Consider the following 24,861-nt stretch of genomic DNA (forward strand, 5'->3'; position numbering starts at 1 on the left):
TTGTTGCCAGGGGATGTCTCAAGAGGGTTCTGTTATTTTAGGGGCTAAGCAGGCAGTGCCGGGTTTAGGATTTCACTTCATTCTGTTCTATAAAATGCCAGATCTTCCCAAATGCAGTAGTTTACAGCTCTTTTAAGCAGCCAGCAATTCCTGTTTCACTGTTCATTCCCATATTTTGGTATATATCCTTATTATAAGTTCCTTTCCCTTCAACGGGACAGTATTCCTGGAAGATTGTCCTTTTGCTTTCTGTAGACAGCCTCAGGGGCCATCATGACAGTGAGAGAGAAGCTCTGCTTCCTATACCTAGTGTTACATCACTTCTCATGCTTTTGCGTGGACAAAAAAGATGTAATGTGTGAGAATTTCAAGAAAAACCCAACTACATCCTGATGACAGAAAATAGTATCTGCAAGGAACCTTTCAAAGTTCTCTTTCAAAGTACCCTTTCTCAAAACTACACATCTTAAACAATTCCAGGCCCTTGTATATAAACCAAAATCAAGTAGATCAAAGATTCAGAAACCTTTTTTTCCCCTCCTCTAAATTAGTGACCTCATGGATTTTGTTTTATAACTTATGGGAAATGGTGTGATATGTTACTTCTGGTAAAACTGGAGGTTGGCAACAAACAGAAATAACTCTCCCCAAATAGCCGTTAGAGGAAATTGCCAGCCTGTTAGTACCTGTGTACCAAGAAGAATTTGGTATGTTGGAGGGCTCTGGAAGCATCCTACTGTCAGGACATGCTTGCTGCATGAAATTTAGACTTGAAAAAACACTCCTGTGCTATCTCTGATCTAAATTTTAGCACCAGTTTTTTTCCATCTCGCTTTTTTATGGACTGAAGTATATAAAGGAACCAGTGTCCAGAGGCAGGTGCCATATTCCTTAACCTTGCTGCCATCCTTAATTTCTTCATTCATAAACTTCACTTCAAAGACCAAAATTCCCAGTTCTCTTTTGTCAAGTTTCCTACCTTCGTCCCGGATAGCACTAGCAAAGACTTTCTTTTCCCCAGGGATGAGAGAGATTCCTTCATCTTCTCGGTCTTGGATGGCATGAGGTGCATGTGGTCATCCACACTCTTGGTCCTACAGCTCTCCAGCTGCCACTTCCCCTGAAGCTTCTTACTCCCTGCATCCACTGAGCCTTTGTTTTGTCATTGTAATGCATGGTGCGCCGGTTCCAGGCCCTGAAATGTCTACAACGCACTGGTCACCACGGCTTGGGCCTGAGCCAGCGATGCATGGCAGCACCCAGTGCACTGATCATATGTGTGCACACAGAGCATGGACGCCTGGGTGGCCTCACAACAGCTGGTACTGCACCAGAACATGAGGCCTTGCGTCTTCCAATGCCCTCTCTCTCTAGACACTTCATCATAGAGTCCCCCCGCTCCGGCACACTGAGCTGCTGCAGCCCCGCCATGGTGACCCTGCACAGCCGCCCACCATGCTGGCACCCCTCATATGCCTTTCTTAACTCTGGACCACTATATGATTTACCCACACCCAACCTCACAATGGATTCATATTGAATATTAATATTGAAATTAATTTAGCTAGAGTGTTTTGTTATTTTTAGGTCAAAATAGAAACCTAGATAATAATCCCTTCAAGTTGGAGAACCATGGGTCAAACATCATGTGCTGTGTCTGTTTATAGCTACATAAAAAACTGACTGCTTCGTATTCATTCTTAGACAAAGCAGTATATGCACATTGGAAAAAATTCAGAGTATTAAAAGATGTCCAGTAAAGTCTTTATCACACCCTGGACAGTCTTTATCCCTCCCTAGAGACAGTCAGTGATTTGAGGTTCTAGTGTATCCTTTCAGAGAAGTATATCCATGTAAATGTAACTCTCCTTTTCCAAATGTTAAAATATTCTAACTAAAGATGTTAGAAATGCATATTACTATTCTGAGTGGCTTTCAGCTTGCTATAGATGACAACTAGTTAATGGTTGGATTAATGATAACTTATTCACTTCTTAAACATTTAAGATTTGCCAATCTTTTGTTCTAGGGCTAAAGCTTTTCTTTCAAAATAAGTCTGCTGGTTGATTTTAAATCACCTGTAATCTGTGATTTCCCTCAGTTTTGGTTTCATTAGTATGGAACAAGAATTTTAAAATACTTTCAAAACAATCTGAGAGCCAGAACTCTCTTAATTTTTTATAAATTTATTCCAAATGTTTTATGGCTGTCTTTCCCATGCCTAATTTGACATTTTTTCACCTTTTAAAATCTTTATTGTTATGTAATTGTCAAAAAGTACATAACTCACTATAGAAACACTAAAAATCTACAGAAATGGCACTTCTTAGGAAATGAAGGGCCCTGTAATCACAAATCTCCAGGATAACCATTGTTCGTGAGTTGGCATCTGTCTTCTAGGACTGCCGTAGTCACGGCACAGAGGTCTGTTGAGATGTTTACTTATATCCTTCAGAGAGGCTGGTGTGGAAGTAAAAAAGGAGACATATGTTTGGGTAATCGTGTGTTTGTGTAGTAATTTTGCCTTTTAATTTCCTTTTAATTAATTAATTAGCCTTTTAATTTTACATAAAAAATTAATTAAGCAAGATTAGGCATATTCCCACTGATTGTCATACTGGTGTATTTTTTTTTACTCTCTAGTTTTCATCTACTTGGGTTCAGAAGACAAGACAACCATTAAGGTTAAGAAAATTAACAGAAAATGGAAAATGATCGAGGATCAGAAGTCCTTATTGTCAGGTTGTGTTTTGTTTAGAGAAGCAAATACCATTTACTTCCAAACCAGACAGTCCAGTTCAGAATGAGATAGCAACCTTACATCGGGTATACCACTTTAGGTCTTTGTTTGTTTTATTTTACTTTGTGGGTTTTGTTTTTTTTTTTGATAGTGGTGGTGAGAAGTGAGAGATTTTTGTATCTTTATCAGTTTTATAAGCGTATGATCATTTGGATCATGGATTTTTAAAAAATAATGAACATGAGGGAGACCTGGGTTCGATTCCCGGCCCATGCACTTCCCCAAAAAACAAACAAGCAAACAACAGGCAAATAAACAAACAAAACATTCAACAAATGGTGCTGCAATAACAGGATACTCATATGGAAAAAAAATGAAATGTGACCCCTGCCATACAGCATACAAAAAATAAAAAATATATGTACATGTATCAGTTGAACTGATATAAAAGTGCTTGATTTCCAAATAGTTTATTATTCGTCAATGGATGATAATGCTCAATGACCTTGAGAGTCTCCTTGTGAAACTGCTTAATGTCTTGGTTTTACAAGTGAGGCTCACATTCAAGTTCACATGGTCTCTTCTTTATCCTGTCCTTCCCCATCATAGAGAAGCGGCTGCAATCCCTGGCATATTTATCCTACAGCCACCTGGAAGGAAGTCAGTAATGTCATTACAGATGGCAGTGTGCCCAGACGATCTTAAAAAAGCCGCATCTCTGCTACTAATTAAATTTCAGGAAGGGTGATGTTGGCTTTTATATTAACAGGCATTTTGAAAAGGCTGAGGGCAGATATGTTAGAAGCAATGTTCTTATTCCTGAGAATTCATAGTTAGGTTAATTGTCCTTTAGCTTCTCTGCTCCTAAATTTGGAGCACTGTCTGCTGGATGATAGATGGCTTGGGTAGAAGAAAAAAAGTAGGTACTATATGCATATTTTATGTATCATGTAGGGCCTCAATTTCTTTTCCATTGCTTTTTTAGGGTTCTGTACATTGGCCTGGCCTGCAATACTGCTCGCTATATTTATATTTCCTACCTGGAAAATGCCTGGACTGTTCTCCCCATGGAAGTTCTTCAAGGTAAGTTCACAACTAGAATTAGAATCATTTCTCCGCCTAATTTAGCTATGACTATTTTAAAAGTTCAGTGGCCTTTGACACCCGACTCTACAAAGGAAGGGCAGACCTACTGCTTTATGTGTCTTTTAAATGGTTGTTAAGGAAGAGGTGACGTCAGTGGGGCGGTTCCTCAGTAATCCTGATGTTCTGTATTTGTGGATCCAACAAAGCTGGATTTGACCCACACCCTGTGATTAAACAAAGAAAGAAGAACTCTAGAATAAATTCTCATGTGCACTTGTTAAGCATACACATCCGAAGGTCATTTAAATATAAAAAAGGACTTATTTTAAAGGTTTGGGGTTTGGGGAGGCCAAGTGTATTTATTAGAAAAAGATTATCCTCACAGATATTTTATGTCCTCAATTATTTATTATACCTGGTGATTTATAACTAAGCTTTATAGTCAGGATATTGTTTTCCTGTGAACCTTATAATCCTGACCTGAGTTGTTCTCTTTGCTTTGGTGTGCTGTTTCCCTTCAAGAGGTAACTTTGCAATGATTTGTAAGAGGTTGCTGCCACGTGGCATAAGTGTACTGAAAACATGGATTTTTATTCAAGGCTCATTGACTAGACTACAATAGATAGACTAATCCAGGCTTTCTCCTGAAAACCCCTGTTAGCAGCTTGGCTAAAACATTTGGGGTTGGCATTATGATTAAAATACAGATTTAGTACAAGATCACTGGGGTTAAAGTTCTTCTATGACAGCCTAGATCCCTAAATCATTAAACATAATAGTCTGTGATTATGTACAATTTCATTAGCTTTATAGATCATCATTATCATTTCCCCTAAACCTCAAGGGTACAAAATGTAGCAGAATCTCTTGTTATGAAACCCAAATGAAACGTTCTCAATTATACATCCATGTAACATGGACAAAATGCAGGTTCATTCATTAAAGTCCATCATGTCGATGGTGAAAAACAAAACCATCCTAGTTGAAAGGAGATATAATTTATGTTCACATTATGATTATAAAATTCAAATACATGCGCATAATAAAGGTGCTTTTTCAGGTTTGATGTAATGGTGTAACTGATAAAAGATTTTGTTTACAAATATATAGAAAATGGAAATTTGGTTTAAAATTAGAAATTGTTGTTTGTAAAAATTAGAATTCTACAAAAGTCTTGAGGTCGGGCACATGTTTCAGGATTTTGTCATTTAAGAACAACAGGTAGGGATAAGGAATAGGGAGTAAAGGCTTAAACTGTAGAGTTTCCATTTGGGAGGATGGAAAAGTTATGGTAATGGATGGTAGTGATGGTAGCACAACATTTGAACATAATTGACAGCATGGAATTATATATTTGAATGTGGCTAAAAGGGGAATTTAAAATTGTACAAATAGTATTAGAATAAACATTTAAAAAATCCATGGAACTGCACAACACGAACAGTGACCCCTAATTTAAATCATGGACTGTGGTTAATAATACAGTTAAAATGTGCTTTCATCAATTGCAATAATGTACACTTTACTGCCAGTTGTTAAAAATTGGGTGGTATAAGGGAATCCTGTATTTTATGTATGCTTGTTCTATAAACCCACAACTTCTGAAAAAAATTAAAAGAATAACAAAGCACTGAATATGAACTATAGGAAAGAATCGTGCAACAAGGTAAATGCAACACAGTTCTTAGAATTTCTTCTATATTTCTGTTCTATTCTATGAGGCAGAATCCTATGGCTTAACTGATTTATTTATTAGTCATGACACAGTGTGCCGACACTATAAGAAGTCTTGTATACCTACAGAAAAGAAAGTATGTTGCAATCAGATAGGCATAGACTTTTTCTGTCTCTTTTCTCCTTTGAATTTAATATGAATTAAATTTGTGTCACTCAAGAAAAGAAAACATCTATGAAATGGCTAAGGGACAATAGATTTTTATAAGAAGGAAAAATATATACTCTGTTGTGAATTGAAAAACTCTTTTTTTTTTCTGTTTATCAAAGATGTATTCAATGACTCCGAAGGGCCAGGCACCATGCCTTCTGGGTGCTGGGAATGTAATGGGAAAAAAATAATTAACATGTCAACTTAGGACCCAGCGTCTCAAAGCCAGATGTGGAAACACATAATCACCATACAGTGTGTTAGATGGAATCACAGAAAAATGTACCAGGTAAAGAGAAGGAGCTCTGTAGAGGAAGTGATTTGCTTTGTGAATCAGGGAGTGGGAGAATGAGGTATTATTGAAAATATCCTGTATGGAAATCACGTATGAGCTGGGGAGTAGGAATCCACAGCTGACCTAAGGCGAGCAGGCATTCAGGCGCAGGGAAGAGCCATTTGCCAGTGCACAGACGTGGAAGCAGAATGTCACCTTCAGGGAACTGAGTGGCGTGGCGTGACTTGGCCAGGGCTTAATGGATTTATCATCCCAAACTGCCGACCTGGGACATATTTTATAATACTTCTGTACACCCCAGAGTGTATTATCCCTGGACTTTGGGAGCTGGCCATGTTCTGATTTTAATCAGGAATTCTGCTTCCTGTGGCAGGCTATGATTTGTGCTGCTTTGTTTCATTTTATTCTCCCCTCTGCCAGCAGAAACCTGCTTTCTGATGTGAAGCAAGTGAAAGGGGGAATCTGTAAATACCTAGAGCTTCCTGGACTGACAGTGCTCTGTGTGACCAGTTTCCACAAAGCTCTTTGTGTCTAAAACTGGAGGAGACGGTTTCATTTCCTGGCAGAAGGGAGTGTTGAGTATTTTCGCTGTACAATAAAAACAAAATCCCTTGCTTTTGTTTGATCCATGTCCACTCCACAGAAAGCGGTGGATCATCGATGTGGAATAAATCCTGCTTCCTGGCAATACACTTGTGACTGAAGCAGTTTGTTGTGCCAGCCTGGGTCCTTCACCTTTACAGGGCTTGACAAAATAACATTAAAGTCCCCATGCTTAAGGAGGCTCTGCTTAGGATGCAGAGAAGACTGGAAACAACAAAACACTGAATGGTTTAATTATGGGACAAGCCCTGTCAGGATAGGTGCCCCTTAACTGGAATTGTTATATGATGATTGTCAGAAACTTTAGATTTGACAAAGGAAGGACAAAGGGAAAGAGATGTAGCTTCTCATCATTGACGATTTTGAAACTGAACAATCAGCACTCCCATTATCTGATTTCCAAGTAGCACAAAATATAGGTGAGAACGTCCATCTTTGCATTCTATTTACCCCTTGCCTCATCCCCAAAACCCCACGAGAGCCAGTACCACCTACTGGGCAGTTGAGGGGGAGGAGCCAAAGGATATGCTGTATTCCCTATCTCTGGGTATCCACCTCTCCCCCTTTTGAGATGCATATAACTAATGATGGAGGAATCTTTGTTATCCTTCATTCCTTGGAGTCCTTGATCATCCCCTCAGCATTCTGTCTCCTGAGGCCATGTTGGTAATAATTAGCAGATGGGATGGGGAAGAAGCAAATTTCCTCCTGTAGGCCACTGGGAAGGAGGTGAAACAGCCCATCTATTTGGGGATCAAGGTAACACAGAGAGATGCTGTTAGGAATTGTGAGGACATTTGTTTCCTTTGATCTTTCTCACTTCACTAGCCAATATCCTCTTGCATCCCTATTGTTTCAGCAGTTTAGCTATCATTTGCAGCAACTGTTCACCATAACAATTATATGTTGTTAAGTAGGCAACTGTTGACACCTTATAAAAGAAGGTGTCACACATTAAAAGACACATTCTCTGCCCATAAGGAGCCTACAGTTTATTTTTAAAAGAGACAGAGGTTGACTATAGGGGAATAGATTATATATTTATCTTTCAAGATCTCATTTTAAAAACCCATAGGAACCTTCCCCCTCTACTTAAACATTTTTTTAATTAGAGAAATTGTAGGTTTACAGAAAAATCGTGTAAAAAATAAAGTACTCCCACATACCCTCCCCTATTATTAACACCTTGCATTAGTGTGGTACCTTTATTACAACTGATGAAAGAATAATATAATTGTAGTATTAACTATAGTACATAGTTTACATTAGAGTGTATTTTTTTCCCAGCATACCTTCCTATCATCAACACCATGTGTTAGTGTGGTACATTTGTTGTAATTCATGAAAGATGATTTTTATAATCTTCTTTCATGAATTACTTACAGTCCATCATTTACAATGGAATCCCTGTGTCGTACAGTCCTTTGTTTTCTCTTTTAATTTCTATTCTAGTAACATATGCAATTAAACATTCATGATTGTGATCAGGAATATAAGTGTTTGATAAAAGTCAAGCTTCAAATTTATTATGCTCCTTCCTACCTGGGGAATAGATTTGTTGTCAGTCCTTGCAAGACCCTCAGATGACCAGAATAAAAATTATTCTTGCTAATAAAATGCATTCAAGGAGAGTAGAGCCAGCCTTTTACTTTTACTTACTGTTACTTACTGCTGTAACTCAAGAGGCCCTTTTGACTTACTTCAATTAATGACTCAAGTACTGATGGGTGAAAATGAGGTCTGTGTCAGCTCTGTCAGTGCGAGTGGGGTTAAGATTTTGATGAAAGATGTTTTTTTAATGTCACCTGTAGGAGGCCTTACACTGGCATTTATAAAGTTTTACTCTGTCTTATTTAGCCTATTGAGCCAAACAAGAACCATGTTTTCCTTGCTTGTATGTTCTAGAAGAGCATGGAGAAATTATAACAGGATTATTATGCAGCCTTTATCCGACAGTTGAAATCTAAATTCTTATGCAAACTGAAATTCCAATCTATCATCGTCTGTGTAGGAGGTTTTCTGGTTATACTGCTATATGTCTGCATGTGACTGCTGCCCTTTAAGTGCAGGTAGGTCGCTACATGAGAATGTTAGATAAATTCCCTAAATTTAGCATTTAAACCGATAAATTGGCCTATGAAAGTCATTGGTACTACTATTAAAATTGATTTTTATCAGCATAGCCTTATTAATTATAGCAGAGCAGTTTTATCCTTAGCTACCTCATGGTTTATAATTAAGTTTTTATAAACATGTTCTTATAAGTAAAAATTATTTTGCCCATTTAAAAGTTCATTTTAAATGTTTTCTGCTCCAAGATTTCTTTTCTGGCAACTGCATCCCATACTTGGGTCTCTTCTTTCTAAACTGTTCTCAAACTCATAGACTGTTCCATAGTTAAGCACTTAATTGCTCCTTAATCATTTTACAAATATTAGCTTTACTTCCTGACTTAGTTTGAAGTCCGTAAGTGCAAAGACCGTGCCTCTTTCTCTTTGAATTCTCCAAAGAAATGTGCATATAAGACGGTGTACTATAAATGCTAGTGGCTTTTATAGTCCCCCGTGTCATAGACTATAGTTGTTGTTTTCTAATTTTTAAAGCTCTCGTGTAATACAGTTTTATTTCAAGAACTTATAAGAAAGAAGAAAATTTGAAAGTATAAATTTAAAAGAGAATGTTCAGTACAAGAGCTCTTTTCCTAGGCTACCAGCCATTGCACATCTGTAAAAACATCAGTGTATTTTAATAATTTATTTACTTATGCTCCCACCTCATTCCAAAAATTACTTGTGGCAGCTTACCAAAATATGCAATAACCGGGAAGCTGTGTTGCATTTAGGCTTGAATCACACTCTTTGGCTTTGCGTTCCTGCTCCTTTACCTGCAAGCTCTGTGGCTTTGAGCAAGATGCTTGGTATCTCTAAGCCTAGGAGTCCTGAGCATGGGTCAAGTAGTAAATAAACTAATCATGTAAAGTATTTAGCACAGTACTTGGTACACAGTTCTCAATAAATGTTAGATAATATAACAATAGAAAGAAATAAAAACTATAAATAAAAATCAGAACGGAGATAAGGTTTGGGAAAATTCTATTCCAGCAAGTTAGATTATAATCATGCATGAAAGCCTGGCCATAAATTAGGCTCTGAGGCCTGGTGACCAAAGCATAACAGAAACATGACCAGTCAATTCACATATCTTAATGTTCTTAAAGATATCTTTGGGGGATTGAAATTTTTCCTGACTTTGACATAAAAGCAGGTCTCATGAGTGATTTTATATGAGGAAACCTTGAGCATGTAGTAAACAGTGGTGCCAAATCTTGACATTAAATGCAGTCATTTTGGATTGGTAGTCTCTTAAAATAAGCTGTTCTAAGGTATGCTGAGGGTATGATGCCAGCACTTCATGAGGGGTCCAAGCCCAATAAGTATACAGTCATTTGTTTATATTTTATTTTTTCTCTCCAAGGAGCTCAGTCTGCTCCTCTTCCAGGTAAATACTCTCACCTTTCACCACTCAACTATAATTGGTGGGTGGGCCACTTTTGTATACTATCATGTTCTGAAAGCCTAGCAGGGTATCTGGCACATAAAATAGGTGCTCTATAAAAATACTTTTGATTGACTCCATAAAAGTGGTTCTTCCTAAATGCTGCATATTGGTGGACGTGGTAAAGTTGCAATTTAACAATAATTGTTATATGTCTTATGTAAGGTCTCTTTGATGCAGTACATGCAAGATTTGTGCAGCTGCTGCTAAGTTCACTATTCTTTGTAGGGTCCTCCACCCCTTGGAAGGATCACTGCTGCTGCAGTTTCCTCTTCTTCCCAGAACCAAATCTAGACTCTATTTCCAGCGTCCCTTGCAGTTGGCTATGACCATGTGGACTGATTCTGGCCAGTGGAATATGGGTAAAATGATATGTGCCACTTCTTAACCTGGCCCATAAAATCTCCCATGTGCCATCCTATCCTTCTCCCTTTGCCAGCTATAATTTGACATCCAGGGTGACCTTGGAAGCCATGTATTGAAGATGGCAGAATCTCTGCAGCTTGAGTCCCTGAATGACCGTGTGGAGCAAAGCTTTCAGCCCTCCTGCCCCCTGCCCATTGGACTTTATGTTAGCAATAAAAATAAATATTTAATGTGTGAAGCTATTAAGGTCCTGAGGTTTATCTGTTACAACACCTAGCATTATGTTAACCTACCCAAACTCCTTCTTTTATTGCCTGCCTACAGGAGGCCTTTTCTTAGGAAGAACAGTTTCTTATTGATTTTTCACCAGATTGATCTTTTTTTATCCCAGAATCTGAGAGCTACATTTAACTAATTCAAATGTATGCTTTGTTCTGTCAATAGAAAATATTTGTCACAGCTGAGTCAAGGTACCAGTGCTAAAGGGACACTTATGTTTTGTTCAGTGAGCCCAAGTCAATGGCAGAAACAAGTAAAATAAAATAGAACAAAATCTGAGTTCTCCCAATATCCGGTTCATGGGTCAAGACTGAACATGTTGCAGTATCAGATACCAATGGTGAATATTATAAGGTAAAGAGTTTTCTGGAGCAATTAAAAAACTTAATAAATCTTGTGTGATATATTGGCATTTTAGGAAGGAAGGGAAAGAAGGTAATAAGAATATCTGTTTTCTATTGGGTTAACTATCTTGAGTTGATTTTTCAGAAGATCTTGAGGCACCTCAGTAAAGATAAGGAAGGATTGAGAAGCTAAGTTTCTGTGACCTATTTGAGTTTTAAGAGCCATTTGTTGTCCATCCTGACCAAAAGGGGGAAAAGAAGTGTAACTAATAAAATATCAGTGGCAGAGAGAGTTCAAATAGAGTCAAGAGGTTACTCCAGAGGTTGGTCTTATGCAAGCTTCAGTTAGACCTTGCTACCTATCATAACCTGTCAAACCCCAACCAGGATCATTCCAGCCAATCTAAACAACACCCAGGACAATATATAAGTTTCCTCCAGGGTTCCATGTACTAGTGTAACTTTCCAGAAACCTACAACTTCCAGGTGGGTCCCTGGACCAGGTAAGTCCTGAAACTTAGAAGGCCCAGCCTCTCCAGAACATCAGATACTTCTATCTCCTACCCCATATTAGTGACAGACCCTTCCAATATGAAAAATTTATAATGGCCTTAGCCCAAACATTCCTAAAGAGAGGGATAGAAAGGTCAAAGGTGATGGTGGAGTTATACAGAGAAGTTAGGATTTAACAAATGAATATGAATGCTGAATCATTAAATTGATCTCTTTTAGTCTTCAGTATCTTACAGCAGCTAGAAGTAAAAACCTAAAATTGTGGAATTGCCACCCATGCCAAACTCTGAAATATGTTAACTAATTGTGGTGCCATGCTTTAAAATTTATTGCTTTTTTGTATATATGTTATTTTTCACAAAAAAGAAAAAAAAAGTTGATTGTGATGATAAAAAAAAAATCTATGCCTTTATCCTCCTATATTCTGGAACAGCTAAAAGGAAAAATCTGAGAGGATCATATGGTAGCCCATGACAAACTCGGGGATCTGTCCTGTAACTACTTGTTGAAGAGTGCTTTGAAAACTTGCTTTTTTTACTTCTTTGCTTTGTATATATGTTATACTATACAATTAAAAGGTTAAAAAAAAGTCATTTGTTATCAGTCAACCTGTTTAGTAGGCACCTATTATGTGAATTGATGTTGAATTGCCACTGGAGGTATATCAATAGTTTTATGACAATAGCCAGGGAAGGGCTAACACATTTGCATATAAAGTCAGTGTGCCCTTGTTACTATTAGTAGTCAGAGGGTAACATCCTTTTAGTCTTATTGTTTGTTCTACCGACCTAGTTCTCTCATACTAAAAGGTTTAAAAATTTATGCTCTTATGTAAACCCTGCACTGAATAAAGGTTCATATTTATTACATCACAGAATAATCCTATACTATTTTCTCACAGTTCCCTAATAAGAAGTAAAGAAAGTAGAAGCATTTTCTGTTCCCAATTTACCTCTTGTATTCCCTAAATTTTATAGGAAAGTTGTTGTAGGTGGCACAATTGTCAAAATGTCTTTTCTTCTAAGTATGGAAAATGGTGGAGGGTTTTTAGATTTTTATGTTGCTTTTCTATTATTTTAAAATTAAAGGACCAGAACACAACTTCAGTAAGAAGCTCATTAGCAAGAATTTCAGATTATTAGTAAGGTTACATAGAAAATTACATATGCATGTTTAAGAAGAAGAACCACAGCAGTCTTTTGCATACAAAGATGATGTGACTAACCCCACCACTTCTTGTGAATTGTTTCCTTTTGCTAATTGCTTTTTCTAGGAGTGGGTTGAATTTAACAGATTCTTCCATTTACATGATATTTGAAATAAGTTATTTCAGAGGGATCAATTTTAATCCCACATCTGTTTTGGAAAATTGTTGGCACATACAAGCAGAGTGGCTTTCATTATTCTGCTTTTAGTACCAGAGAAAATTTTTTACTGTATACTTTACTATTTTTTCTGTTGGTTAATGCCCTGAATTGCTTTACATAATATAGTTCCCAATTATCTCATCAGTCCCAAAAATCAGTAAGGAAACTCCAGATACCCAAATGTGGAGAATCTTTTACAACTGCCACTTAAAACCAGCCAACAAATTCTAAGAATAATTTAAAAGCATCCTGACTTAGTCATCTTGCTGAAAAATGCTTTGATTATTTTAAAAGATTCGACATTTTAAAAAACACTTAGAATTTGGAGGGAAAAAAGAGACCCTGTTATTGAAAGATTTTGCATGTGCACAAGGGCCTTCACACTCAAGAGAATAACTGCTAGAATTGTATTTGATCTGGAATTATAGCCACAATGTATGTTTTAATCACTTAAATACACGGGCTCATCTTTACTTGTAAATCTTTCAGTTGATTATTCAGTGAACAGTGACCACATCATTAAAACCATTTGATGTGGTTTCAGTGCTTAAGTGATCCATCCTTAAGAAGTATTTTTCAAAATCTATGCTGATTTGATTATTGAATCTAATTAATTTTGAATAAATTAATTTTATTTCTTAGAATGTTTTTGAGAGTTTTTTTAGTGTTAGTGAAAAAAATACACATATCTGAAAAGAAATGAAGTTAGCAACATCTTTGATAATAGAAATGAAAGTATTTAAGAATATTTCCATTGTATACTACTGTGTCAGTATTCATAATTAAGACTCTTCAGACATTATTCAATTGAAAAAGCTAGCATATCTGGGTATTGCAATTCTTTAACTAGAAAAAAATCGAGTACTTTATTTGATTTATGTGGAATTAATTAAGTGTGAGTAATATCTCTAATCATCTAATCCGTCTTTTAGTTTAAAAATAACCGAGTTGAAATAGTGCCTGAAACATACGTAAGGCCTATGAAACACTTATTTTGATGTTTCTCAGCAACTGACAGTAACAAGACAAATAGTCTAATGTATTAAGTAAAAGCACTGTTTATTTTGTTATGGATCTAAAGTAATATCATGCCTGGTGATTTTTGAGTGGGTGCCATGTGCTGTGCATTTTACCCTGTTGGGTACTGGATGTTTTTGTATGCTTTTAAATATTCTTGAGCTTTGTTCTGAGACACAGTTAAGTGACTTGGAAAGAATATGAACCTTTGAGTCTTGCTTTTAAGATTACAGAACAGTGTTTGGTGTAGGGCAAATTATTTCATACTATTGATACAAGACTCTTGACCACTTAACCAGTGGCCCATAAATATTGCGTTTTACCAGTCTGGCTGGTGGGCATAGGTACTATTCCCAGCCCTGTAGGGCTTATGAATACTGACCTCTGTAATTCTTTTTCTGGCTTTGGGTAATTTCTTTATATGCAGCAGGAAGGAATCCTGAAGCTGGGGTGATCAGGGAAGGCTTCACAGAGGAATCAGAATTTGAGCCAATCACTGAAGGATCTAGAGAAGATCATGGGGTTTTTTTTCTTTCTTTCTTTCTTTCTTTTTTTTTTCTCTTTTGCTTCTCATCCTTTACCTTTGTGTGCCATCTTTGTTGATTCTGGATATGCTTGCTCTCAGATCCTTTCCACAACCTATATGGTAGAGGGCTGAATTCTGCAAACTATGTTTCTTTAGATCTGGCCTCCTAGCTTCTGCCTGGATTCAGTTCAGCTAATGCAGTGGTTCTCAACCATTAGAGTTAACAGGAGAGCTTTTAAAACTCCCAATGCCCAGGCTGCACCCCAGACTCATTACATAAGAATCTCTAGGTGTACAAACTGAGCTAATGAGAAGCATTGGTAGAAGATTAGGAGGAGGGAGGAAGGGAATAACTAGGACATTTCTCTTTTTTTAGTTCATGTAGTATCTTTGTAGATTGTTCCCTCTAATCCTTTCAGGTGCTTCAGGTAGTTTCTTCACATGCATGTGCTGATCAAACTCAGCTGAAGACTTGAGGTGCCCTCTGCAGATCTTTGGGAGTTCGCTCTCTGTCAAGTGCCCCTCTCTCTGGTTCTTTGCCCTTTGAAGTAGTAGAACACAACTTGCTTTGGTTTCCCCAGATTCTCACTCTATCTCCTCAACGCAGTAGTTCCCCTTCTTTGCCTTGTGGCCCTGGAAAGTCTACCCAGGAGTAAGCTAGGACTTATTTTCTGTTTTCTGTCTCTCAGGGATTACTGTCTTTGTTGACTGATGTCTATAGTCTTGAGAACTATTATTTCATATGTTTTGTCTGGTCTTTGGTTGTTTTAGGAAGGAGGACAAATTCAGTCCCTGATATTCCATTTTGGCCAAAAACATACTAATCTCAGGTCAAATCCAAATGAATGTTGATCTTTTAGTTTAATTTTCCAAAACATAAGTAAAGAGTTTCTGATGATATTGTCTCCAAATGAGAATAATTTTTTAAGGTATGAGCCCATGCCAATCTAGGTGGGACCTGATGATTTCTTAATCCCTTCTGGCTATAAAATCTCTTCCAACAACATCTATTACATTTAAAGCAATGGCTTAATAATGATTTTAATTCAGACATTGTACATTTACTGTATATTAAAATAACAACCCCACATTCTTTTTTACCTCTCATCTCCGTCCACCACCACAGTCTTACCTGTAATGAAACTGGTAATGAAGTGATTATAAATTTTCACCCCACTCTTTTGGAAAACAAACTAGAACTATATACTAACAGGGATAAAAATTGTTGTATCATTTGAATCATTAGCCCCATTTATAGAATTCTAGCCTATGTAAATAATCTAAGGTATCCATAAACAATCATGAGGCTTGTTATAATGAGAAAAAAAATGCAAAAGATGCCAACAGATTGGTGCCTAGTTAAATAAATAATAGAATTCACATTTCAAAAAACTAACTGCCGTGCTGACTGGACAATCCCTCCTGTTCCTCTCCCTGTCTAGGAGTGACTCACGCAGCCATCTGGGCCGCATGCATTTCTTACCTCAGTGCCGCGGTGCCCCCTGAGCTGAGGACATCGGCTCAGGGAATCCTGCAGGGACTTCACCTGGGTTTGGGGCGAGGCTGTGGGGCCATGATCGGAGGCGTGTTAGTCAATTATTTTGGTAAGAATGTCTTTCTCTTTTTGCTTTGCTTTGTGGATGAAAACTTAAGATTTTCAGCAATACTTCAAACTCAAATTATTCCTGAAGACTGGAGAAACTAAACTCCATTGCTCATATCTTCTTTCTAGGCTGTCTGAAAGTCATAATTGTAAAGCAGTGTGCTCAGGTGGTTACCAGGATTAGAGCTAGCCTGTTATTGTACATGACACTCTGGCAAGCTGCTTCATGAGATGCTACAGATACCTCAAAGGAGCCAAACACATGAATGAGTATATATGCTCTTGGTGTGAAGTAAGGTGGCCTACACCTGCTGATAATAATGCTAGGGGAAAGAAAATTCATCACTGTCATTAAATCAGGATTTTTTGAACCAGAACTAACCAACCATATGCTGGCGTTGGTAATGCCAGTACCTGTAAGATAGCACAGTCTGCCTTGTCAGATCAACCTCATTGGAAACATAGGGACTGCGGTGGGGATGAAGATTATTCTGCTGTGGGATTTTGACTGTTGACTCGTCTATGGAAGGCGGGCCCAGTGATATCTGCATTTACAGCACCGTTTGTGCTCTGCTGCTCAACTGCAGATCAATAGAGCTGTTTATTAATGGTTGGGTAGATGTCTTTATGAAGAGGTGAACACTGCTGAATTTTATGGTGAAAGGCACTCAGAGACAATCTTGTATAACTATGGTTAGATCATTAATCAGCAGCAGTTCCTGACATCTACCTATCCTTGTGTTTTTTCTGCTATATCAAGCTAACGGCCAGTTAGCTTTTCTCTGGCTCCTCTCAAGTTCTGCTTGAGTTTGTCCTGAACTTCAGGATTTAGAACACTGGCAGTCTGAGATGAGAGCTGCCTGCATTTCCTGGAATGATCTCAGCGCGTGCTCTGTTTCACAGGGGCTGCCGCAACCTTCCGAGGAATCGGCATGGCGTGCCTGGTGATCCTCCTGCTCTTTGCGCTGATCCAGTGGCTGGCAGTGCCACATGAGGAGGAAGGTAAAGATGCTCATTCTTGATGGTTCTAAAGGTTCAGCTCCATGGGGAATTATACATATATCCTGCAGAAACCCAGAAGTGGTGACAGTGTACAACAGTTCTGTTTAGGTTAGATTTTCTCAGTGTGCTATCACTGAACTCACAGACCATTGCTGCAGAGAAGCCACCTACTATGTTGAAAAGTACATAGTTTATTGTACCTAAGTAAAGTACATAGGTTATTGTAAGTAGGGTTTTCTCATTTTTGTTTTGTCTTATGATACGGGGTTTTAGGGATGTATTGCTTTTAAGTTTCTTGGGTAGTTTAAAGGGCTTTCAAATTTAAGTTTATGTATATATATATACTGGGAACAAGGAATGGTATCACTGCCCTTTACCTTCATTTGAAAACCATCCAAACTTTAAATTTGAAATTTTCCTTGAACTAAGCATGACCTTTATTAAAATTGCTATACAAAAAGGTTATATCAAATGTAAAGTGTAGATGAGAATAAATTAAATTAAGTTTTTTTTATGAAGAAAGCCAACCAATAGAGCAGAAATATTCCGGCTCAGTTCTTGAATCTGAGAACAGGATCCATCTTTGGGTGTTCTATCCTTTGAGGAAACTTTGCCTCAGTACCTTAGCAACAGAAGTGCTTCTGTTGATCAGACTTCAACTAGAGATATGAATGAGCTGATCTGGATAAGACTAAGGTAAATCAGAAAACAGGGTAAAGGATGATATGGTCCATATTTTAAAACTTCAACTTCTATTTGAGACCAAAGGGAGAGATGTTTATTTGGAATAAAATTTATATCTTGGGTATTAAATTATCTAATTTAACTTGTATGGTCAGTTTATTTGAACACCATAATTACATGGAATCTTGAATAGGGAGTGAGTACTTGTTGGTTTGTACAGGTTACTGTGATGCCCCATATATTCCAGAGTTATTGGGCAGAGAATAAAAAAATATTTGCAAAGTCCCCTTGGGAGACTGGAGAGAAAAGAGGAAATATTAAACTTCTCCATATGGGGAATTCCTAATATTCTTGCAAGCATTGGTGACAACCAATTCAATAGGCTGTGCCCTCGATCTTGGGGTTTGCCCCTATGAAACTTATTCCTGCAAAAGAGAAGCTAAGCCTACTGATAACTATGCCTAAGAGTTACTCTCAAAAAACCTCTTTTATTGCTCAGATATGGCCTCTCTCTCTAAGCCAACTCAGTAGGTGAACTTACTGCCCTCCCTGCTACATGAGACATGACTCTGGGGGTATAAATTTCCTTGGCAGTGTGAAACAGGACTCCTGGGATGGGTTGAAAAAGGCTTATTGACCAAAAGGAAGAAGAGAGAAAAGTGACAAAATAACGTTTCAGTAGCTGAGAGATTTCAAACATAGTCAAGAGGTTATCCTGGGGGTTATTCTTATGCATTATATAGATATCCTTTTTTAGTTTATGGTGTATTGGAGTGGCTAGAGGGAAGTACCTAAAACTATTGAATTGTGTCCCAGTAGCCTTGACTCTTGAAGATGATTGTTTAACTCTATAGCTTTTACAATGTGATCATGTGAAAACCTTATGTCTGATGCTCCTTTTATCCAGGACAGATGAGTAAAAAAAATAAGGATAAAAATAAATAAATAATAGGGTTGGTTAAAGGGTAAAAAATTGGGTAGATTGAAATACTAGTGGTCAGTGAGAGGGAAGGTAAGGGGAATGAATGTATGAGTATTTTTCTTTTGATTTCTTTTTTCTGGAGTGATGCTAATGTTCTAAAAATGATCATGGGGATAAATACACAACTATGTGATGATATTGGGAGCCACTGATTGTATATTATGGATGGACTGTATATGTGTAAAGATTTCTCAATAAAAATATTTTTTAAAAAAGGAGAAAAATCAGTTTGTTAAACTCAAGAGATATATTTTAATTCCAATGAGTAACTGAAGAGAACAAGATCAAACTGGTTTTTCTCACTCTTGCTCTTCTCTAATCCTACTTAGATTATATCTCTATACAGCCATGGTCCATGCCTTTCTTAAAAGGCCAAGTAAACAACCATTATAGGGTTTTCGTTTTTGGTGTTTACCTTTAAAATCACAATGATATAAATGGGCCTAAGGAAACATCCACTGTAACCATCCCACTGATGTTATAGCCAAGTTAAATGAATAGTAGAATTCATAAGTAAATGAAATTTAATGTAAAATAGATTTCATAAGTTAATATAACTTAGAAGCCCTATAAGGAAACCCTGAAAGATAAATGTCACATGTATTTATCCAGTACTTGTACCAAGTAAAAAAGTCCTTGGTAAACAGCAATTTATTAATGTTGCTAAGCACACTAGAAAACTTAAGGTGTTGCTGATTCATTTTATTATTTTTTTGGCTTTGTTTAAATTTGAAGGAAACTCTGAAAAATGATTTAAACGTTATTTTCTCTCCAGACAAAACAATGTTGGCAGAAAGGATTCCTGTACCTTCCAGCCCTGTTCCCATCGCAACCATAGACCTGGTACAGCAGCAGACAGAAGATGTCATGCCACGCATTGAGCCCAGACTTCCGCCCAAGAAAACCAAGCACCAGGAAGAACAGGAAGATGTGAACAAACCAGCCTGGGGAGTCAGCTCTTCTCCCTGGGTGACCTTTGTCTACGCACTGTACCAAATTAAAGAAATGATGCAACTAACAAGAGAAAACCGTGCTTCTGAGATTCAACCTTTACAGGTAAAATTCTGCCGGGCTAACAATATTACCTGCCACTGAGGAGACCTTAAGCCATCTCAGTTGTTTTAGTTTTTTCATTTATTCATTCAACAAGATTTAGTGAAGATCTGATAGGGAAATAGAGATGCGACAATTACTTTAGTATTCTGTGATAAGTGCATTTTATAGGTATAAATAATGTACAAGGTCCCACAGAGAAAACATTCTGCCTTATGGAGCTTAGGAGGACTTCACAGAGACGACAATATTTCTTGAAAGAAATAAAATAAATCCATTCTGATTTGTCTATTTCTCTAAAATTTCAGTGTTGGGGATACTAGTGTTAGTGAGAATATATGGTCTTTGCCTCAGGGTACCATATTTATTAATCTCTGTTAGTTCAAAATCCTAGTGTTGGGACATTACATAAAATAGGACCTCAATAAATATCTGTTGAATTAATTAAAATGGAGTCAATAACTGAGCCACTCTGGGGATCTGATAGGACACTGAAATTGGTGGAAATGTTTTGTTGGTAACCTCACCTGAAAAATAAATTTAAAAGTGTCATTTTTCTTGTCTCCAGGGGTATATTCTCTCCTTAGTAAAGTCAAATCATGCTAATAAAACAGTTTAGGCAATTGTGTAACTAAAGCTATATCCTGACTGTGAAAAATGAATAAGTGTGATTAATAATTTGGCCAAAGTAATGAGTCCACTTTTTCCTTTTTTACATTAAATCACTCCCTTTTACTTGTATCATTATAAGTCGTGTAGGCTGTATATTTAGAATAGTTTCAGAGGATATATAAGAAAAAAATTAAAGGGGAAAAACTTAAAATTAAAGGGTGATTTGGATCATTTCTTTTTTAGGAAATTTCTTTGAACTATCTTAAATAAATTTATCATGAATCTATAAACTAACATATAATCTTTGCATAATGTCAACCAAATCTGATTCTTCAATGATAACCATAATGGTGGTTCATACAATGTTTTCATTAATTTGGATCCTCATCCTTATTGTCACAGGACGTTAGGCTTAAAATTAAAAAAAAATTTCTGCCAGCTTAAGGTGAACTGTCAGATATGGCATAGTTATTCTTATGAAGAAGACGTAAGATATTAAGATGAATACTAAGATATTTTTACATTTTAGAATCGGTGCACAAAAATGAATTTTTTTTCCTCTGGTGCTCAGCTATTTGAAGCAATGATTACTAATTCAGAGGAAGAATCTATCTTTAAAAAACATTTCCTGACTTGTAAAAACCAATACTACATCTTGTAGAAACTGCTGCAGGTAATCCACTGCAGCAGGTGTGTTCAGACAGTTGCAGAAGTGCTTGTTTACATTTCTTTTTTCAGTGTGGATATTCTTATTTAACTTTTAAGGTACACTGCAAAATCCCAAATATACCAATATATTCTAGATGTGTTTTCCAGCTCCTGAATTCTGTGGTCCTAGCAAGTGACTTTCAGATCGTCAGTGGCTCCCCTCTACAGTGGTGGAGGGGCCTCAGTAAATACTTGTTGATGTAGATTGTTTGCCTTGTAGTAACCGGTATTTTGGTAGCAATGTTCCCTTGTCCACAAGATACATCTACTTATAGTGTTTGTGTTTTTCATGCGGCTTTGGCAGTTGCACATAGGGAAAGAGATGAAAGGTAAGACATTCTATCCTTCCTTCTATTACAAGTTCCCTGAAGTGGGTATTTCAAGATGATTTCCCTGTGTCTTCTATATCTTACTTGAGAGCATATAAAAAAAAAATGTTGGATGTATTTGCTGTCACTCACCGTGGGACATCTGTTTTTCCCACCCAGGGGGCCAGTGAGAATCGGGAAAATCCTCCAGTTGGTGGAGCCCAGTCTGTCCCCTCTGAGACTCACTCTGACCTACCTAAAACAGCAGCATCTCAGAACCAGCCCAGCCCTTCTCACCCTCATGTGGATCAGTGCATGGAGGAGAGTCAGGCCCAGCCAGCCGCAGGAGGACACTGAGGGTTCCTGCTCATCAAACACCCTGCATGGAACTGGGGTCCTCTGCCAGGACGCAGGGGGAGAAGCACCCCAAACCCAGGACACGCCTCACCTGGAGGATCATAGCACTGCATAAGCTTCTAAATATCTAAACTCATTAACATAGAACATACAAACACACGGGAGCTACAGTACGTATTGGCAGGAATAGGTAAACTTTCCTCATCCCACTGGAATTTCAGAAGGGAAATGGGGTTCAACCAAGGACTTTCAGTTTCTGTTGGTCAGGCTAAAGTGTTACAAGATTTCTCTGCAGTGCAGTAATAGTTGAAACCAGCAGTTACACTAAGTGGAGGGAAAGTGTTTCAAGGTGAATGCTGATATAATTTCCCTTTTCTGATGACTAATTTGAATCACTTGGTTCTTAAATCAAACAGAGAAGAAACAGAATGCATCTATACTTTTGTTTCTCTTGAAAAGAATCATTTAACAAATTATAAGACATTTAAAAAGCAACCAGATCAAAGTTAGTAGTATATATGCTTTTGTTTAAAAAGGAAAAAATTTCAACAGAAACACTGCATATCTCTAGCAAATATATTTTTATATGTGTATGGTATATAAGGAAAATAGTCGAGCAGCATAGCTTTTATTGACTACTGCAATACTGCGAGTTAAGCTGAATTCTCAAAATAAAGGGCTTTAAGAAGGACCAGAAATGAGGGAATATTTCAAATAAACCAACTCAGTATCTTGTGGATTGCTAGACAAGGGTTTACTAAATATACTGATATTGTAAATAGCCTCTATCACTATTTACACCATTTTATCTAGTGATTTGGGCTCTGATGGAATAAAACAACAAAAATCACTGTATTCCTAAGGGTTTCTTTAATTAAGCATCACTGTCTACAAATAACAGTATAAAATGTAAGTGCCTGGGGAAGGGATACAATTTTTTTTTTTAATTATATAATGGGTCTTTTTTGTTTTTTTTTCGTTTTTGTTTTTGTTTGATGAAGGGAAAGGGTAGTGAATAGAAAATCAGGAACTGGAAGGGAGAGATTAAGAAATTATTTCCAACTACAAGAAACAAATCTCAATGCATTCTTTCCCATGAAGGTATAGTCAGACACTGGACAGCTCAGATATAGGTGTGCAACTGTAAATATTACAGCTGTAGTCAGAACGGTGGCTGGGTGACTCACCCATAAAGCTTGCTGCTAACAATGAATGCTGAGGTTAACAGGGAAGCCTTGGGGGAGGCCTGTGGAACAGGGAGCAGTGCTCTAGCTGAAGGTCAATTATAGTGTGGCTAACAGCTGTGGAAAGGCACAAGCGAGGAAAGAAAAGAACAGCGTTAGAGATGAGCAACTCGCCTTACTCTCTGACCCTGACGAGACAGGAGCAATTGTAAAGTGAGGGCCCCTCCATGACAGCATAGTTCTGCCCAATACTGCATCTGGAAGAAGGAAATTCTATACTTGGATGTCTAGCTTCACCACAAAACACAGCTTAAAAATAACTGAAAGAAAGAGAATTAAGCAAATAAGTTATTTTTGCACTTGAACTGAAATGTACTGTACTGTAAATTATCATGACTCATTTTAAGTGACCTTTAAAATCAGATGTATTTATTATGTTTATGTAATTACAGAAATAAAGAAATGGGTGATAAGCTGAACCTCACTTATGAATGTATAGTTGTGGATTTGTGAAACTGACTGTAGGAAGTCAAAAACTTACACTGTATTTTGTGTTTACAGTTCTGATTTATTCTTTTGAAAAGCCTGCTGTTTTGGAAATGTACCACTGATATGTTGAAATAAACATAAATACCATTTTTAAATATTTCTTAATGATGAAAGATGTGACCAAATAAAAGTTCTTTCCTCCACTATGAATGAGACCAAATTCAACAGGCTATTGTAATGCAATGCTTATTGTGAGCTTCATCAATAATGCAGTAGCCTCCAGTCTTTTTGAAGCTGATGCGCTCATGTTTGTGGACTTTGTGACATTTTCTTCCTGTTCTCAAAATGCCATACACCATTTTAAAAAATATTAAAGTAAATTCAAATTAAATTTGATTTGAGAATTTTATAACCCCTCTTGGGATCCCTGGAAATACTCCAGGGTGTCACAAAGCCCAGACTGGTAGTCACTGCCTTGATGACTTATTTCGCAGTTTCTCTTATAATTGTGGAAAAAGTAAATACCCCAGAGTGCTGAGCTTGGGTGGATCTGAAGAGGTTAGAGACTAATGATTAAACTATTCCTCAAAGGCTTAAGTAGAGTAATAGAAGGTTTATGTCATCCAGTAGCCAGAAAACCTCATGGAAGGCCCAAAAAATTCATAGGGAGACAATGCACCCGGAAGAAAAGCTAGCTTGTTAATCTTGCGGTGGTCGACAGGAAGCAGACAGTTGTCAAAGAGCTTCCCTCTGATTGGCAGTTCCTTCCAGTTCTGCAGGGGTGGTGGTGACCATTACTTAAGAAATATTCCTGAAGTGGAGTAAAGATTCTAACTGAGGTGAATATTCTGGGAGAAAGGGAACCATACCCATAGTTATATGTACAGATGAAATTATTCTGTCCTTACAACAATCTCTTGTGGTAATATCACTATCCCCATTTAATATTGAAACCAGCCTTAGTTACAAGACCAGGGTGTCTCAAAGGCAAGATTCAGACTCAAATCTGCCTGCAGACAAAGCGCAGGTCTGCCCAGCACCTCCCTGCACCCGAGGAAGTTGAAAGGCCCTTCTCTGCTTGTGCTGTGGTAGAGCAAAACGTAGAGCAGCCCTGGTCTGATCTTCTACCTTGTATGGCTGATACAACTTCTGTGTGCGGCACTCTTTCCATTTAGGATTTCTAGATATTCCCAGACACCTAGAAATCGTGCACCTTCAGAAGACACTTCTGACGCTTGGTTAATCGTGGAAGGGGGCCAGATCGCTTACCTTCTGGAGGTGACATGGCTGGTTTGGCAACCCT

The 24,861-nt window shown here is 37.5% G+C and overlaps 2 protein-coding genes and 1 pseudogene across 3 annotated transcripts in view; 1 reads left to right on the top strand and 2 right to left on the bottom strand.

Moving 5' to 3' along the window:
* The window catches only part of MFSD6 (major facilitator superfamily domain containing 6), an 84,031-nt gene extending 60,318 nt beyond the window's left edge, over window positions 1-23,713 (top strand). The window contains exons 3-7 of the mRNA XM_077154481.1: window positions 3,726-3,823; window positions 16,019-16,180; window positions 17,083-17,181; window positions 19,623-19,903; window positions 21,709-23,713. Coding sequence (XP_077010596.1) covers window positions 3,726-3,823; window positions 16,019-16,180; window positions 17,083-17,181; window positions 19,623-19,903; window positions 21,709-21,885 — 817 coding nt within the window. The 3' untranslated portion in view covers window positions 21,886-23,713. The remainder of the gene's footprint in view (window positions 1-3,725; window positions 3,824-16,018; window positions 16,181-17,082; window positions 17,182-19,622; window positions 19,904-21,708) is intronic.
* On the bottom strand, window positions 543-1,821 carry LOC143677886 (protein FAM136A pseudogene; annotated as a pseudogene).
* NEMP2 (nuclear envelope integral membrane protein 2) overlaps window positions 23,444-24,861 on the bottom strand; it is a 186,830-nt gene continuing 185,412 nt past the window's right edge. The window contains exons 9-10 of one of the 2 annotated variants that reach the window (XM_077154488.1): window positions 24,828-24,859; window positions 23,454-24,369 (exon numbers count right to left, since the gene is read on the bottom strand). In XM_077154488.1, the coding sequence (XP_077010603.1) occupies window positions 24,353-24,369; window positions 24,828-24,859 (49 nt within the window). In that variant the 3' untranslated portion in view covers window positions 23,454-24,352. Of the gene's footprint in view, window positions 24,860-24,861 lie in introns of both variants that reach the window. The other variant, XM_077154487.1, reaches the window with a different exon arrangement.

The sequence above is a fragment of the Tamandua tetradactyla genome, chromosome 3 (assembly GCF_023851605.1).
Source record: "Tamandua tetradactyla isolate mTamTet1 chromosome 3, mTamTet1.pri, whole genome shotgun sequence".
NCBI lineage: Eukaryota > Metazoa > Chordata > Mammalia > Pilosa > Myrmecophagidae > Tamandua > Tamandua tetradactyla.